The sequence below is a fragment of the Capricornis sumatraensis genome, chromosome 1, assembly GCF_032405125.1.
Source record: "Capricornis sumatraensis isolate serow.1 chromosome 1, serow.2, whole genome shotgun sequence".
NCBI lineage: Eukaryota > Metazoa > Chordata > Mammalia > Artiodactyla > Bovidae > Capricornis > Capricornis sumatraensis.
The window spans coordinates 103318009-103331544 of NC_091069.1; the positions used below are offsets into that span (position 1 = coordinate 103318009).

The 13536-nt window shown below is 55.3% G+C and overlaps 1 protein-coding gene across 1 annotated transcript in view; it reads left to right on the plus strand.

Moving 5' to 3' along the window:
* FAM178B (family with sequence similarity 178 member B) overlaps positions 1 to 13536 on the plus strand; it is a 106891-nt gene that overhangs the window by 22267 nt on the left and 71088 nt on the right. The window contains exons 7-8 of the mRNA XM_068967376.1: positions 7136 to 7241; positions 10813 to 10897. Of these exons, the coding sequence (XP_068823477.1) occupies positions 7136 to 7241; positions 10813 to 10897 (191 nt within the window). The remainder of the gene's footprint in view (positions 1 to 7135; positions 7242 to 10812; positions 10898 to 13536) is intronic.

Below are 13536 nucleotides of genomic sequence, written 5' to 3' on the forward strand. Positions count from 1 at the left end.
GTGTCTTTATACAGAAACGTTTGTCAGCAGTTCTGGAATAGATCTCTGGACGTGATGTGAGATGACTGGATCTTAGGGTATGGACACTGGTAAAGTTTCCCATTGCCAAATTGAAAAAATATCTAGGGATTTCCCTGGTGGTCCGGTGGCTAAGACTCCAAGCTCTCAGTGCAGGGGCCCCCTGGTTTGATCCCCGGTCAGGGAACTAAATCCCACATGTTGCAACTAAAGATCCTGCATGCCACAACTAAAGCCCAAGGCAGCCAAATAAATAAAGGTTTTTTAAAAAGCAAATATATCTCATAAAGAGATGATGAAAGGGGGGCAGGGGAAGGAATGAAGGGAAAGAAGACAGATAGTGGGCCCAGAGGAAGCACAGGGACAGAGACGCGGCTGGACAGGGAAGACATAAGAGGGGAGAGGCAGATGGCTTCCTGAGCTGTTTCTCCTCGGGATTTGGTGCCGACGGCAGGTTTTCTGTTCCGGGCTGGATGGCAGGCAGGAAGTGTTTGACAGAGGAGATGGCCTGTGGAGTGGTGGCCTGGGATCAGAGCAGCTGTGCCAAATGGGGCCAGGTGGCCGGCCAGCCTCCTGGAGCGGAGAGTCCAGACCTCCTCCCTCAAGGTTGCTAACGAAGCAGAGCGGAGATGGGGCCTGGGGACAGGAATGTCTGTGCCCTGCCCGAGGCCAGGTCAGGGGACGCCTGCCAGGCGCTGGGGAAGGGCCACTTCCTGAAGGTCGCCCTTTAGCTTGCGGGTCATCCTTCATTTCCTGTTTGTGCTGAAGACCTCAAGTTGAGACAGACAGTGGGAATTACTAGCCATTCAATAATTAGTTCGTTGTGGGCAGCCGGAAATGCGAGGATGGAGGAAGAAGAAAAAGGTTACTTCATCTCTCAAAGAGCAGTATGGTTCGGTTTCTCACCTTTCAGAAAGTGAGTCTCATTTTGTGAGATTTCAGGTGACTTTCAGTCTCTTCATTAGACTCCTCTGTATTTTCACACTTTGTGTAATCATTACTGGTTTGGGGGAGAATGAATAGTTTTAAAAAATCACTTCTTGGGCTCAGTGGTAAAGGATCTGCCTACCAATGCAGGGGATGCAGGTTCGATCCCTGGAAGTTCCCCTGGAGAAGGAAATGGCTACCCACTCCAAAGATCTTGCCTGGGAAATCCCATGGACAGAGGAGCCTAATGGGATAGAGTCCCTGGGGCTGCAAAGAGTCGGACACGACTTAACCCTGAACGAACTAAAGGTATACAAAAGTGAAAAATCACTTCTTGAAGTAGATTCACCTCTATGTGCTGTCTGGTGAAGAGGGATGTTATCTTTCTTTCCTGTGTACAGAGTGGGAAATGTTGGCACAGAATAAACCAGCAGTTCATCTCAAAGCAAGGCCAGGCAGTCTCGGTGTCTAACCCAGCCCTGGTCCTCCCGGGTTGGTTTACGTGCGCCTCTCCTCCCTGAGTAGAGGAGTACGTGAAGGCTGTATATTGTCACCCTGCTTATTTAACTTTTATGCAGAGTACATCATGAGAAACACTGGACTGGAAGAAACACAAGCTGGAATCAAGATTGCCGGGAGAAATATCAATAATCTCAGATATGCAGATGACACCACTCTTAAGGCAGAAAACGAAGAAGAACTAAAGAGCCTCTTGATGAAACTGAAAGAGGAGCGTGAAAAAGCTGGTTTAAAGCTCAACATTCAGAAAACTAAGATCATGGTATCCGGTCCCGTCACTTCATGGCAAATAGATGGGGCAACAGTGGCTGAGTTTATTTTGGGGGGCTCCAAAATCACTGAAGATGGTGATTGCAGCCATGAAATTAAAAGATGCTTGCTCCTTGGAAAGAAAGTTATAACCAACTTAGGCAGCATAGTAAAAAGCAGAGACATTATTTTATCAACAAAGGTCCGTCTAGTCAAGGCTATGGTTTTTCCAGTGGTCATGTATGGATGTGAGAGTTGGACTATAAAGAAAGCTGAGTGACGAAGAATTGATGCTTTTGAACTGTGGTGTTGGAGAAGACTCTTGAGAGTCCCTTGGACTGCAAGGAGATCCAACCAGTCCATCCTCAAGGAGATCAGTCCTGGGTGTTCTTTGGAAGAACTGATGTTGAAGCTGAAACTCCAGTACTTTGGCCACCTGATGTGAAGAGCTGACTCATTTGAAAAGACCTTGATGCTGGGAAAGATTGAGGGCAGGAGAAGAAGGGGACGACAGAGGATGAGATGGTTGGATGACGTCACCGACTCAATGGATATGAGTTTGGGTAAATTCTGGGAGTTGGTGATGGACAGGGAGGCCTGGCGTGCAGTGGTTCATGGGGTCGCAAAGAATCGGACACAACTGAGCGACTGAACTGAACTGAACTCCCTGAACTGCAGCTATAGGACCAGAGGTGGCCCGGACCATCCTCTTTCATTTGTTACCCTGCTGGACATGTGACCTCAGGTCACTTCCCCGAGACCAAAGTCACATGCTGCTGTGACAGAAGCTGGTACGGGGCGGGGGAGTGGGGGAGGGGAGGAGGAGGGCAGCTGAGCTCTTTCCTCCTCCCCTGATAGGAGTTTAGCGGGAAATCCAAGCCTCCTGACAAGGCCTAGGGCAGCTAGTGCCCCAGGGCAGCTCTAAGACAGGAACCAGTGCCTCAGGGGTGGAGCTTGCCCCCTGAAGCGCCCTGGGTCCTCCCTTTTCCCCACACTGCCCCCGTGTGTGTGGGGGTGTCAGGACCCACGCTGTCCTCTGGGTGCACCTGCAGTTTACAGTTTGTTCTCAGGATACCGGAAGCACCAGTGGGGACTTTCCTCAGCAATGGCCTCAGCAGGCTGAGGCGGCATGGGTCCAAGTTCAGTGATGTAAATGGTGCTCAGACATCAGACCTCCCTGAGGCCCAGGCCCCAGCTCCCGTTTTGCCAAGACCTCTTTCCTGGCAGGCAGGGGAAGACCGGGTGAAATAAATCCAGCGGTCCCAGAGCAGGGGCAGCATTCAGCTGCCCCGCTGCCTGGACTTGGCCCCAAATCCAGAGCAAGTGAGAGTGGCCTTCCAGGCAGTTGCTAGGATCCCTGGGCTTTGGACCAGAGGGGCTCTCACTGATTTTTTTAAATCTTTTTTACAAGATGCTTTGTGTATTTGGGGCTGTGCTGGGTCTTCGTTGCTGCACTCAGGCTTTCTGCAGTCGTGGTGCTCAGGCTTCTGTTTGTGGTGGCTTCTCTTGCTGGGGAGCGTGGGGCTCTAGGGCGCACGGGTTCAGCAGTTGTGGCGCGCGGCTTAGTTGCTCCGCGGCTCACAGCATCTTCCTGCACCAGAGAGCGAACCCGTGTCCCCGGCACTGGCAGGTGGACTCTTAACCATTGGACCACAGGGAAGCCCTCCGCTCGTTGATCTTTAAACAAAAGAAAAAGAAGAGCACTGGGACCATTACTGGTGGCTGGCTCCCTCGGCGTTGCACTGAAGCTTTCATCTTAGTAGCCTGGCAAAGGCGCAGAAACTGATGCCCTGTAAATAATGGCACTCGGTGTTTATCCTTCTGCAGTCCAAGGGACTCTCAAGAGTCTTCTTGGGATTCCCGAGGCATTTAGAGACTTTGCCCCCTGGGACTGCTGCCCGTAAACTAGACCAGAGATGGGGGCTGGGAGATCCTGAGTTGGGGCTTATCAGGAACACACAGTCCAAGCAGAAGATGAGAATTCCGCCAGGAGCCCAGCATGCTGACTGAGGCTGGGGTCTTTGTTCTGTGTGATTCCCCCTTCTTGCTGATCCCCCGCCACCCCGCACCCTGTCTTCCTTCCTTCTTTTCCCATTGCCCTGTGTCCTTGCCCCCAAGGCTGGAGATTAGCACATTCTGACCGTGGCCACTCCTTGTGGGAGTGGGGACCTCCCCTCCCTGGATCCTCAGGGCTGGCAGCTGGGGCTTCACGCCCAGCTGGGCCTGAGCGGCATCTGCCTCCAAGAGGAGGCTCTGCCCCTCCCTGCTCGCCCCATGGCATTCTGACATTCTCAGGGCAACTTCCAACCTTGGCGTTGGCACAGGCACAGGCACAGGTGCCCACTCAGATCCCGTGTCAGCATTCCCAGTTCGCCAGGGATTTTTTTATACATCTAACCCTTATGGCAGAAAGTGAAGAGGAACTAAAAAGCCTCTTGAGGAAAGTGAAAGAGGAGAGTGAAAAAGTTGGCTTAAAGCTCAACATTCAGAAAACTAAGATTATGGCATCTGGTCCCATCACTTCATGGGAAATAGATGGGGAAACAGTGGAAACAGTGTCAGACTTTATTTTTGGGGGGCTCCAAAATCACTGCAGATGGTGATTGCAGCCATGAAATCAAAAGACGCTTACTCTTTGGAAGGAGAGTTATGACCAACTTAGCATATTCGACAGCAGATATATTACTTTGCCAACAAAGGTCCATCTAGTCAAGGCTATGGTTTTTCCAGTGGTCATGTATGGAAGTGAGAGTTGGACTCTGAAGAAAGCTGAGCGCCAAAGAATTGATGCTTTTGAACTGTGGTGTTGGAGAAGACTCTTGAGAGTCCCTTGGACTGCAAGGACGTTCAGCCAGTCCATTCTAAAGGAGATCAGTCCTGGGTGTTCATTGGGAGGACTGATGCTGAAGCTGAAACTTCAGTACTTTGGCCACCTCATGTGAAGAGTTGACTGATTGGAAAAGACTCATGCTGGGAGGGATTGGAGGCAGGAGGAGAAGGGGACAACCGAGGATGAGACGGCTGGATGGCATCACGGACTCGATGGACATGAGTTTGGGTGAACTTCAGGAGTTGGTGATGGACAGGGAGGCCTGGTGTGCTGCAATTCATGGGGTCACAAAAAGTCGCACACGACTGAGCGACTGAACTGAACTGAACCTCAGTGGATTCCGTAACCCACTCACCTTCTCCCCCCGGGGCCTCCCCACTTGCAGACCGTTCTCCTCCCTCAGATCAGGGTGGTCTGTGCCTGCCAGGCCTCTCCCTGCCCTTCCACCAAGCAGGAGGTTCCTCCTGCCATCTCTGTATCCTTCCCCTGAAGGGTGGCAGGGCTCGCGGTCCAGCCAAGGTAAGGCAGCAGTGCCCTTTCACTGAGCACACTCACAAGGAGATTCCTCGCATCTCGTCTAGCTGAATTCTTTGACAGCTGTTTGCTTGCAGGCATGGCTGAACCACGCCCTTTGCTGCCTATCTCTGACCCCTGGTCCTACACACCAAGCCTAACTCAGCAGCAGTGAACCCTGAGGCAGACTGATCCTTCCTCTGGCAGAAACTGCACTGCTAAGTGTGTAGCAGAAGGGAGACGTCGTCAACCAAGAGGCATCTCTCCCTCTGAGCAGCAGTTGGAAATGTGTTGATTTGAGCCGACAGGGGCTTGTAGAATCCATTCCCCTACAGAGAAGCTGGCGGGTGCCCCCTGAGCAGAATGCCAGAGCCAGCGTCGTCTTGGAGTCCCTGGAGCGCCGGCCTCCTTCCACATGGCCCCCAGCCAGGCCCTGCCAACCTGTGAGGCCCTCCAGACGCGGCTGGCTTGGCTGTAGTCTGCATTTGGGGGGCTGCGCATGAGCCACACAGGCATCGCCGGGTCAGCACATGGAAGTGGCTGTGTGACTGAGCATGTGGGGCAGAAATGGCGTGTGCCAGCAGCCCTGGGGTGCACACGTGTTTGTATGTACAAATAAAGGTCTGTTTTAGAACGGTCAGCTTCACAGACACAGGAACAAAGCTGTTTTCTCCTCTGAACTTAAATGATTTGGGGGGGGACACAATTTGTAAATTGCCTGGATATACTCAAAGAGACAGCAACTTGGCTTGGAGGAGCATCTTTGTTTTGGAGCATTCTGTTCCTGGCAGATTAAAATATGATGTCCTTTTTAAAAAGGAGGAGGAGGAGGGTGAGCCAACCGAGGAAATTTGTATCTAGAGTCATGACTTTAAATGCCGTCCGAAATGTTCTTTGCCTGGATTTGGTTGTTAAAAAAAGAAGAATGGACATGAAGTTAACGGTTTCATTTATCTGGAATCCTTATTAATTGCTTTTAGGACATTATCTAGAAAGAGAGTAAAGAGGCATTCACCAGACTCAGAGTATTAGGTTGTTGTTATTCAGTCGCTAAGTCGTGTCGGACTCTGTGACTCCATGGACTTCAGAATGCCAGTCTTCCCTGTCCTCCAGGGAGGATCCAACCCCAAACCCAACTTCCCCAGAATGCCAGGAGTACAGGAGGGGAGTGAAGTCCAGCACCTTCCACCAGAGGCCCGAAAATCACACGAAACCCATCGACTCCTCGTCCAGGGATCTGGGGTCCCATGGGTCCAGATGATCTCCCAGGGTGACAGTGAGCTCAAAGCAGAGCTCCCCACGCCAGCAGCTCAGGGCAGGAGGGTGAGGCCTGACAGCCCGCCATGAAATCACGCCCCCGGAAGCACGGGGTCCCCCCCCACCCCCCACCCCCAGTCAGGACCCTCGCCGTTCACATGGTTTCCCAAGACCCCTCTGCCACCCTGTTATTTCCTTCCCCAGATCTCCCCGTCCTGGGCCCCTGTCTGTTCTTTTCCCGTCTTCTCAGGTGTCCCCTTTGTTTTGGAAAAACACAAGATGGGGCAGACATGCTCTGTGTAACCGGACCCAGACACCGGCCCCACAGCGGGTAATCCTCTACCCCAGCTGCAGCCGGGCTAAGAGGCGAGGCTCCCGGGCACGCTCCTCATCACAGCCCAGACCCTTCTCAAAACTGGTCAGCACCTCAGTTTCCCGCTCCATCACGCAGGAAAAACAAACTGTGCTCCCCAGCCCTGTGCGTAAAACTCAGAGGGGAATTTCCCTGGCGCTTCCCCTGCCAGGCACCCGGGTTCTAGCCCTGGCGGGGAGACTAAGATGCTGCAAGCCTGGCAGGGCGCGGCCAAAAAAAAAAAAAAAAGCGAACGAGATTGTGAGACGTGTTCGTGGACAGCAGATGATTCTGAATGGCGCTGTGAGTTGTTTTCTGTTCCAGCAGCTGCCTGCCCTGAGCGTCTTTGTCCAGAGCGGTGACCGCTTCTAGTCCCGGGAAAGCTCGGACGCCCCCGCTCAGCCTCGCTGAGAGGGTCAGGGAGGAGGGTCGCCTCCCTGACCCCCCGCTCTGTCCTTCTGCCCCCGCAGCTCCTCGCCGGCCCGGCAGCTCACCTTCCTGCGCCAGGGCCTCCTGAGCAGCGTCTACCTGCCCGTGGGCGACCGCCCCATGCCCCTGCTCCGGTGGCTGTTACAGGTGAGGACCGCGACTGCCGCTAGGTGGCGGGAGCGAGCCGGCCCAGCACCCGGGGGAGGGCCGCCGGCCGGCGGGGCGGGGCTCCCATCCTCCGGCCCGTGGGGCTGCTGGGTTGGTCCTCGCTGAGGCTGGAGGAGGGAGGGAGACTTGTGGTGATGGAGTCAGGAAGGTGCAGGCACCGGCCTGTAGCCTCACGCCGGGACCCCCCAGCGCGTGTGCCTTGCAGGGTGTTGCCTCTCTCTGATCCCCACTCAACAGGTGCTCCCATTGTGTGTAGGCTGTTCTCCAGGCTCCTGGTCTGGGCCCTCGTCCCGCTGCAGGTGTGAAAGCCCTCGTAGATCTGGAGCTGGGGTGCTCGCTGTGGAGTTGTGGTTCAGCTGGAAAAGCCTAGAACAGCTGCTGTCTCCCCCCCCCCGCCTTCCTTTCTGGTCACTGCCAGAACATTTTGCCTTGGCGGAACATGCTTTCTGCCCTAGGCTCAGAACCCTCACATGGAGAAAGACAGTGAGGAGAAGCCAGCAGGGAAAGCCCAGGCACCAGCTGCTGGGATCTGAATGCAGGGCACGGGGATGAGGCCTTGGCCCCCACCCCGGACCATCTCTGCTGGGGACAGCAGGTTCCAAGCTCTAGCTGGTCTCATTCCTGCCAGTTGGAGCCTAGACCCCAGCTGTAAATTAGACCCACCTTGCGAGGCGGATCGTTCTTGGGACTCCTCAGCCTCGGCAGACTGGCTGCCTTCCAGAAACAGCCCTCCAGCTCTCTCTCCTTCCCACTGGGGTCCTTCCCCATTGCCCCTCCCTGCCGCTCCCCCAGGCCCCGGGCGACACAGGGGACACAGTGGCCATTCTTCCCTGCCCTGTCCTGCAGCTTCTCTCTGCCTGCACAGCACACGACAGACACAGAGCCAGTCTGAGATGCTGGCCACAGATGGTCCTTGTGTGACCCTGGCACGGCATGGAGTGCATGAGCCCCGCCTGGTCTCTCCCCAGCCTCTGTCGCCAGTGGGGGGAGGGGTGTGGCAGCAGAGGACCCCCAGCCCTGCGTCTCCGCCCAGTATTGTGTGACGTGGGCTGTCATTTAACAGCGGCTCTGTGTCTCCGTCTCTCACTCGGTAAACCGGGCTCAGCAATCTCGCGTGAAGGTCGAGTGGGGAACTCCCGTGGCCTGCCTTGTCCTTCTGGTCCCGCCCGCCGCTCTGCTCAGGGCCTGGACACCATCGGGAAGGAATGGTGTCAACCCAGAGGTCAGGCTCTCCATCTTCAGGAAGGAGAAACAAAAGCTGAAGTCGGATCCATGCAAGGGGTGCACTTGGCCTTGGGGACGTTTTCTCGGGAAGACCCTGCCCAACATCTCTATCTCTGGAGGGAAGAAGGAGCAGGGCATTGATGTCTGCCACTCAGGGGACCACCCGACAGGCCTTAGGGTGGGCTCTGACGCTCACTTCGGAGGTTTAGGTTCTCTTGCCGCTTGGAACTTCTCTTCCCGCAGCAGCAGTAGCGCTTGTTCTCTCGCAGACCTCGGCTGAGGCCTGGCTGCGTGCTGAGCTGCAGGGACAGAAAGATTCTGGCAGCGGTGGCCCAGGTGTCCATCGAGGGCTTCCCCGGTGGCGCAGTGGTGAAGAATCCACCTGCCAATGCAGGAGACTGGGGTTCCATCCCCGGGTCGGGAAGATCCCCTGGAAGATGAAATGGCAACCCACTCCAGTATTCTTGGTTGGAGAATCCCCGTGGACAGAGGAGCCTGGCAGGCTATGGTCCATGGGGTCTCAAAGCGTCTGACACGGCTGAGTGATTGACATGCACACACACATCTCAGGTAGACATGGCTCCCTGTACTTCACGCTGTTGGTGAGGACTCCAGTTCAGAGAAGCGCAAATCCATGGGAGATCCCCGATGGTGCTGGGGGCCTCCTGTGAAGCTGCAGGGGTGATTCGTGGGATCCAAGGGCTGGGACAGCACTGGGCCTCACAGGAGCTGGAATCACACTGGAGACAGGTCAGGATCTTAGGACAGACTTCGGCTTCTCTCTATGCCCCAGGTTCTCCATGGTCAAATAAAGCCCCAGGAAGAAGAGTTAATTGGCCTATGAGGGGCTAAGGGACCACCCCCAAGCAAAGGCAGCTAGGGGAGCAGGGCCACAGGGCTGCTGAGGGCCCTCACACATACCTGGGATTAATTCTACAGTCAGAGGTTGGGGGGTTAGACTTCTCCATCCCTGCTCCCTCAACTGCATCTCCAGAAGGGCCATCCTGAGTCCCCATGGGAACCAGTTCCTGCTGCCTGCCGGCCTCCCTGCTCCTGGGGCTTCGGCGGGGTGAACAGTGGGTACTGGGGGAGTAGGCTTCAGCCTTGCCTGCGTGCTCAGTGACTTCAGTTGTGTTCGACTCTTAGCGCCCTTGTGGACTATAGCCCACCAAGCTCCTCTGTCCATGGGATTCTCCAGGCAAGAATACTGGAGTGCCATCCTCCAGGGGAACCTTCCCGACCCGGGAATGGAACCCGCGTCTCCCGCGCTGCAGGTGGATTCTTTTCCGACTGAGCCACCTGGGAAGCTCAGGCTTCAGCTTTAGTGCTCACCAGTTATGTCAGCTCGTCCTCGGAGCTCGAGAGTGGACTTCCCGGGTGAGCCTTGGAGGCCAAAACCTGGAAGCATATGCCGTCACTGAATTCACGTTTTTGCTGGGGAGTGGTCGTGTGTTCAGCTATGAAGAAGTTAGGAGAGAAAGAGGGAAGCAGAGCTCTGATGCCTTAGATCTCTTGGAAGCAGGCAGCTGCAGCTGTGAGGGAGGGAGGCAGCAGGCGGGGGCAGAGAGGGAAGCTGAGGAGCAAACCTAATGCAAGAGAGGTCACGGCTGGTCCTGGGCGGCGGCGGGGCAGGGGCCCTGGAACTGGGATTACTCTTCAGAGTTGTCCCAGTTGAGGCAAGGGTCCTGGCCTTGGAGCCCCTGCATTGGCCAGTTATCAGAGGAAGACTGCACTGGCAGGGAAGGTGTGACCTTGAGTGATTCGAGTGAGGGACTCTCCTTAGACTCAGGGCCCTCGGCTAACGGTACTTCCCAGCCCTTAGGGATGGGAGCCCTGGTCCTGAAAGGTCTCTGCAGAGTCAGAGGTCACCCATGCCTGTGAGATAAGGCGCTGACCTGGAAGCCATGTGAGGCTCACGAAGAGGAGCCAACTTGACCTTGTCCAGCTTACTGTAGTTATTGCTTCTGAGCTCTTTCTCTTCCCTACACAGGTGCCTGCCCTGAGGGGCATGGCTGGGGCCTCAGGGCGTGAGCGGCAAAAGGAACAAGACTCCCACACAGGGAGGTGGACAGAGTAGATGTCAAGTCACCTAGACCTGGGATTGAATCCTGGCTTTGCTCCTTACTTGCTGGGACCCTGGGGAAGTTGCTTGACCTCTCTGAGCTTAGTTTCATCATCAGTAAAGTGGCAGTAAAGACAGTATCTTTCTACCATGTGGATCTGTAAGCATTAAATGGGACTTGTTTAATATGTAATAAAGGTTTACTACTGTTACTCCATAGTGATGACCCAACTAATTTGTTTTTCTTTTTTTTTCTCCTCCTAGCTGCTGACATGGCCTCCAGAAACTTCTTCGAGAGCCTTTGGTCTCCTGTGGGACCTCAGCCTGGACGGGCTCTTCCGTCAGTCCGGTTAGTGCCTGACAGAAGTGCAGGGTGGCAACTTGCACTCTGGGCGCCCAAGCTGGGGAGCCCACCCAGTGCCTAGCTCTCGGCGCCCCCCGCCCCGCCCCCAGTCCAGCACGCAGGCAGGTGCTGGTGGGGGTGTTGCGTCACTGCGGGGACATGTAGACATCAGGCCCTCTTGGGCTCTGGCTCCACCGTTAGGATAAAGCTGAGCCAACAGGCTTCTTGCCACCTTATCTGGCCTCAGAATCACATCAGAGGGGCCAAGTCCAGGCTGACTTCACAACCTTAGGATCCCAGAACAATCTGGAAGGGGGGTTCTCTGGATTTATGGGGACAGCTGGCCTCCAGTTTCTTGCTGAGAGCACCAGTTTGCTTGGGAGGGTTGCAGGAGCCTCTGCATAGAATCAGGGAAGCTCTCTGAGTTGGAGTCACCAAGGTGGGGGGTGGTTCCTGCAGCAGAGCCCCCAGCAGCAGTCCTCCTCAGTTCCCAGGGCATCGGCGGAGCCCCAAAGTTTGGACCGGGCTGAGGGGAGAGCCTTGAGTCTGTACCTCGGTCCTGACATGTAAGGCGTACACTTAGTCGTTTTTATACTCCTAAAATGTTCAGAGTGCACAGACGCAATTAATTTCCCCTTTAGTGACTGCACCTTTCCTGGCCTGTCATCATTTGGTGCCTGAACCTAGACAGTTTGGCACCAAAAAATATCATGTAACCTATTGAAAGTTGCTTACGGCAGACAGAGAGAGGGACTCGCAGGTGTCCAGACCTCGCCCTTGCCCACCAGCTGCAGTCCACCCACACTCCCACTAGAACACGGCAGCACCGAGCTCTGAAGGCTGAGGTTATAGACCACGACGCGCCGTTAACCACCCCCCTCCCCCCCGACCCCCCCCACCCCCAACGGCCCCCAGCCCTTTGGGTTTCTGCCTCTGTGCCTCCCCTCCTGGAGGAGTTGGCTGAGCTGGGGGCCATCTGTCAGATGAGAGCATTCCAGGCTCCTCCGGCTCCCCACGCCCCACCCCCATGCCTGGGACCCCTCTCACTGTGGTCCTTTGAATAGCGCCAGTCTCAGCCTCCTCTGCCTTTACATAACCTCTGCCCCTGCAGTCCCGGCTGCCCTTTCGAGCCCCTGGGGCCGCCTCTGCGGCTGGCCTGCCCTTTTGGGGAACAGAGGCCTCCCTTGTCCCACTCTTCTCCTCCGTGCAGTGGTATGTGTCCCCTCAGAGGCAGAGGGGCCGTCCCATTCCTCTCTGTTTCTTGGCCACATTGTCCCTGATTCGCCCTCGTCGGAAGGGTGGGGCCAGGAACGGCTTCCTGGGTCCCAGTCTCAGCTCAGCTTGGAGGGCCCCTCCACTGCAGAGCAGTTCTCCTGGCATCGTGTGTAAGGGGTGGGGTGGGATGTCTTTTTCCCCTCCCCTTGGAATAGAGACTGGCCCCCAGAATGCCATGCCCAAGGTCAAGATCTTGATTGATTTGGGCAAAGGTCTGGTTCACAAAAAAACTGAAAACAGGGACTGGAGCAACCATCAGCACCCCCGCCACGCCCCACCCCCACCCCGGAGCGTGTTCACAGCAACGAACTCCCCAGGTGGCGCCAGTGGTAAAGAACCCACCTGCCAACACAGGAAACATAAGAGGCACGGGCTTGAACCCTGGGTCAGGAAGACCCCCTGGAGGAGGGCACGGCAACTCACTGCAGTGTTCTTGCCTGGAGAATCCCACGAACAGAGGGGCCTGGTGGGCTGCAGTCCGTGGGGTCGCAGAGCCGGACACGACTGAGTGACTGAGCACGCACGCCCGCCTGCACGTTCACAGCAGCATCACTCACTATAGCCCAACGGAGGAAGTGCCCCAAAGCCCGAAATTCCACACGCGTGGATGAGCGAAATGTGGCCTGTGCGTGCAGCAGAGTCTTAATCAGCCTTAAAAAGGAAGGAGGTTTTGTCACGTGCTGTGACATGGATGGACCTGGAGGACATCGTGCCAAGTGGGATGAAGCAGTCACACGCAGATACTGTAGGGTTCCTCTGATGTGAAGTACCTAGAGGAGTCACATTCACAGAGACAGAAGATAGAACAGTGGTTGCCAGGGCCTCGGGGAGGGAGACTGGAAGGGTTAGTGTTTCCTGGGTATGGAGTTTCAGTTTGGGAGGGTGAGAAAGTTCTGCAAATGGGTCGTGCTGAAGGCTGCAGAACCATGGGAATGTACTTAACACTACTGAACTGTGCACTTGAGAATGCCTGAGATGGCAATTTTTCTGTTACCTGTTTTTTACATAATTTTGAAAAACAAAAGGCCAATTACAGAGTCAAGAGTCAGGTGCCAGGAGAGAATCTACCAAGAGCTGGAACTGAAAATCAACTACCAGTTCAGGAAGCATTCGTACAGTTAAATTAGACCCAGGCTTGATGCAAAGGGAAATTGTGCTTCTCAGAGTCGTCAGCACCTTGAGGTGCTCTGAGGGGCCCTCTCCCCTGTGGGGGAGCTGCCCTCCGGGGTCTTCGGATCTGTGGTGGGGATGTGAGCTTTCAGGTTGCCTAGCCTTTCTGTTGTAAAACAGAGGGGATTTGTGTGTGTGTAAATTTCCACTTTTTCCTGGAATTTGTGGTTGACCAGAAGTTCTTCCCAGATTATCCCGGG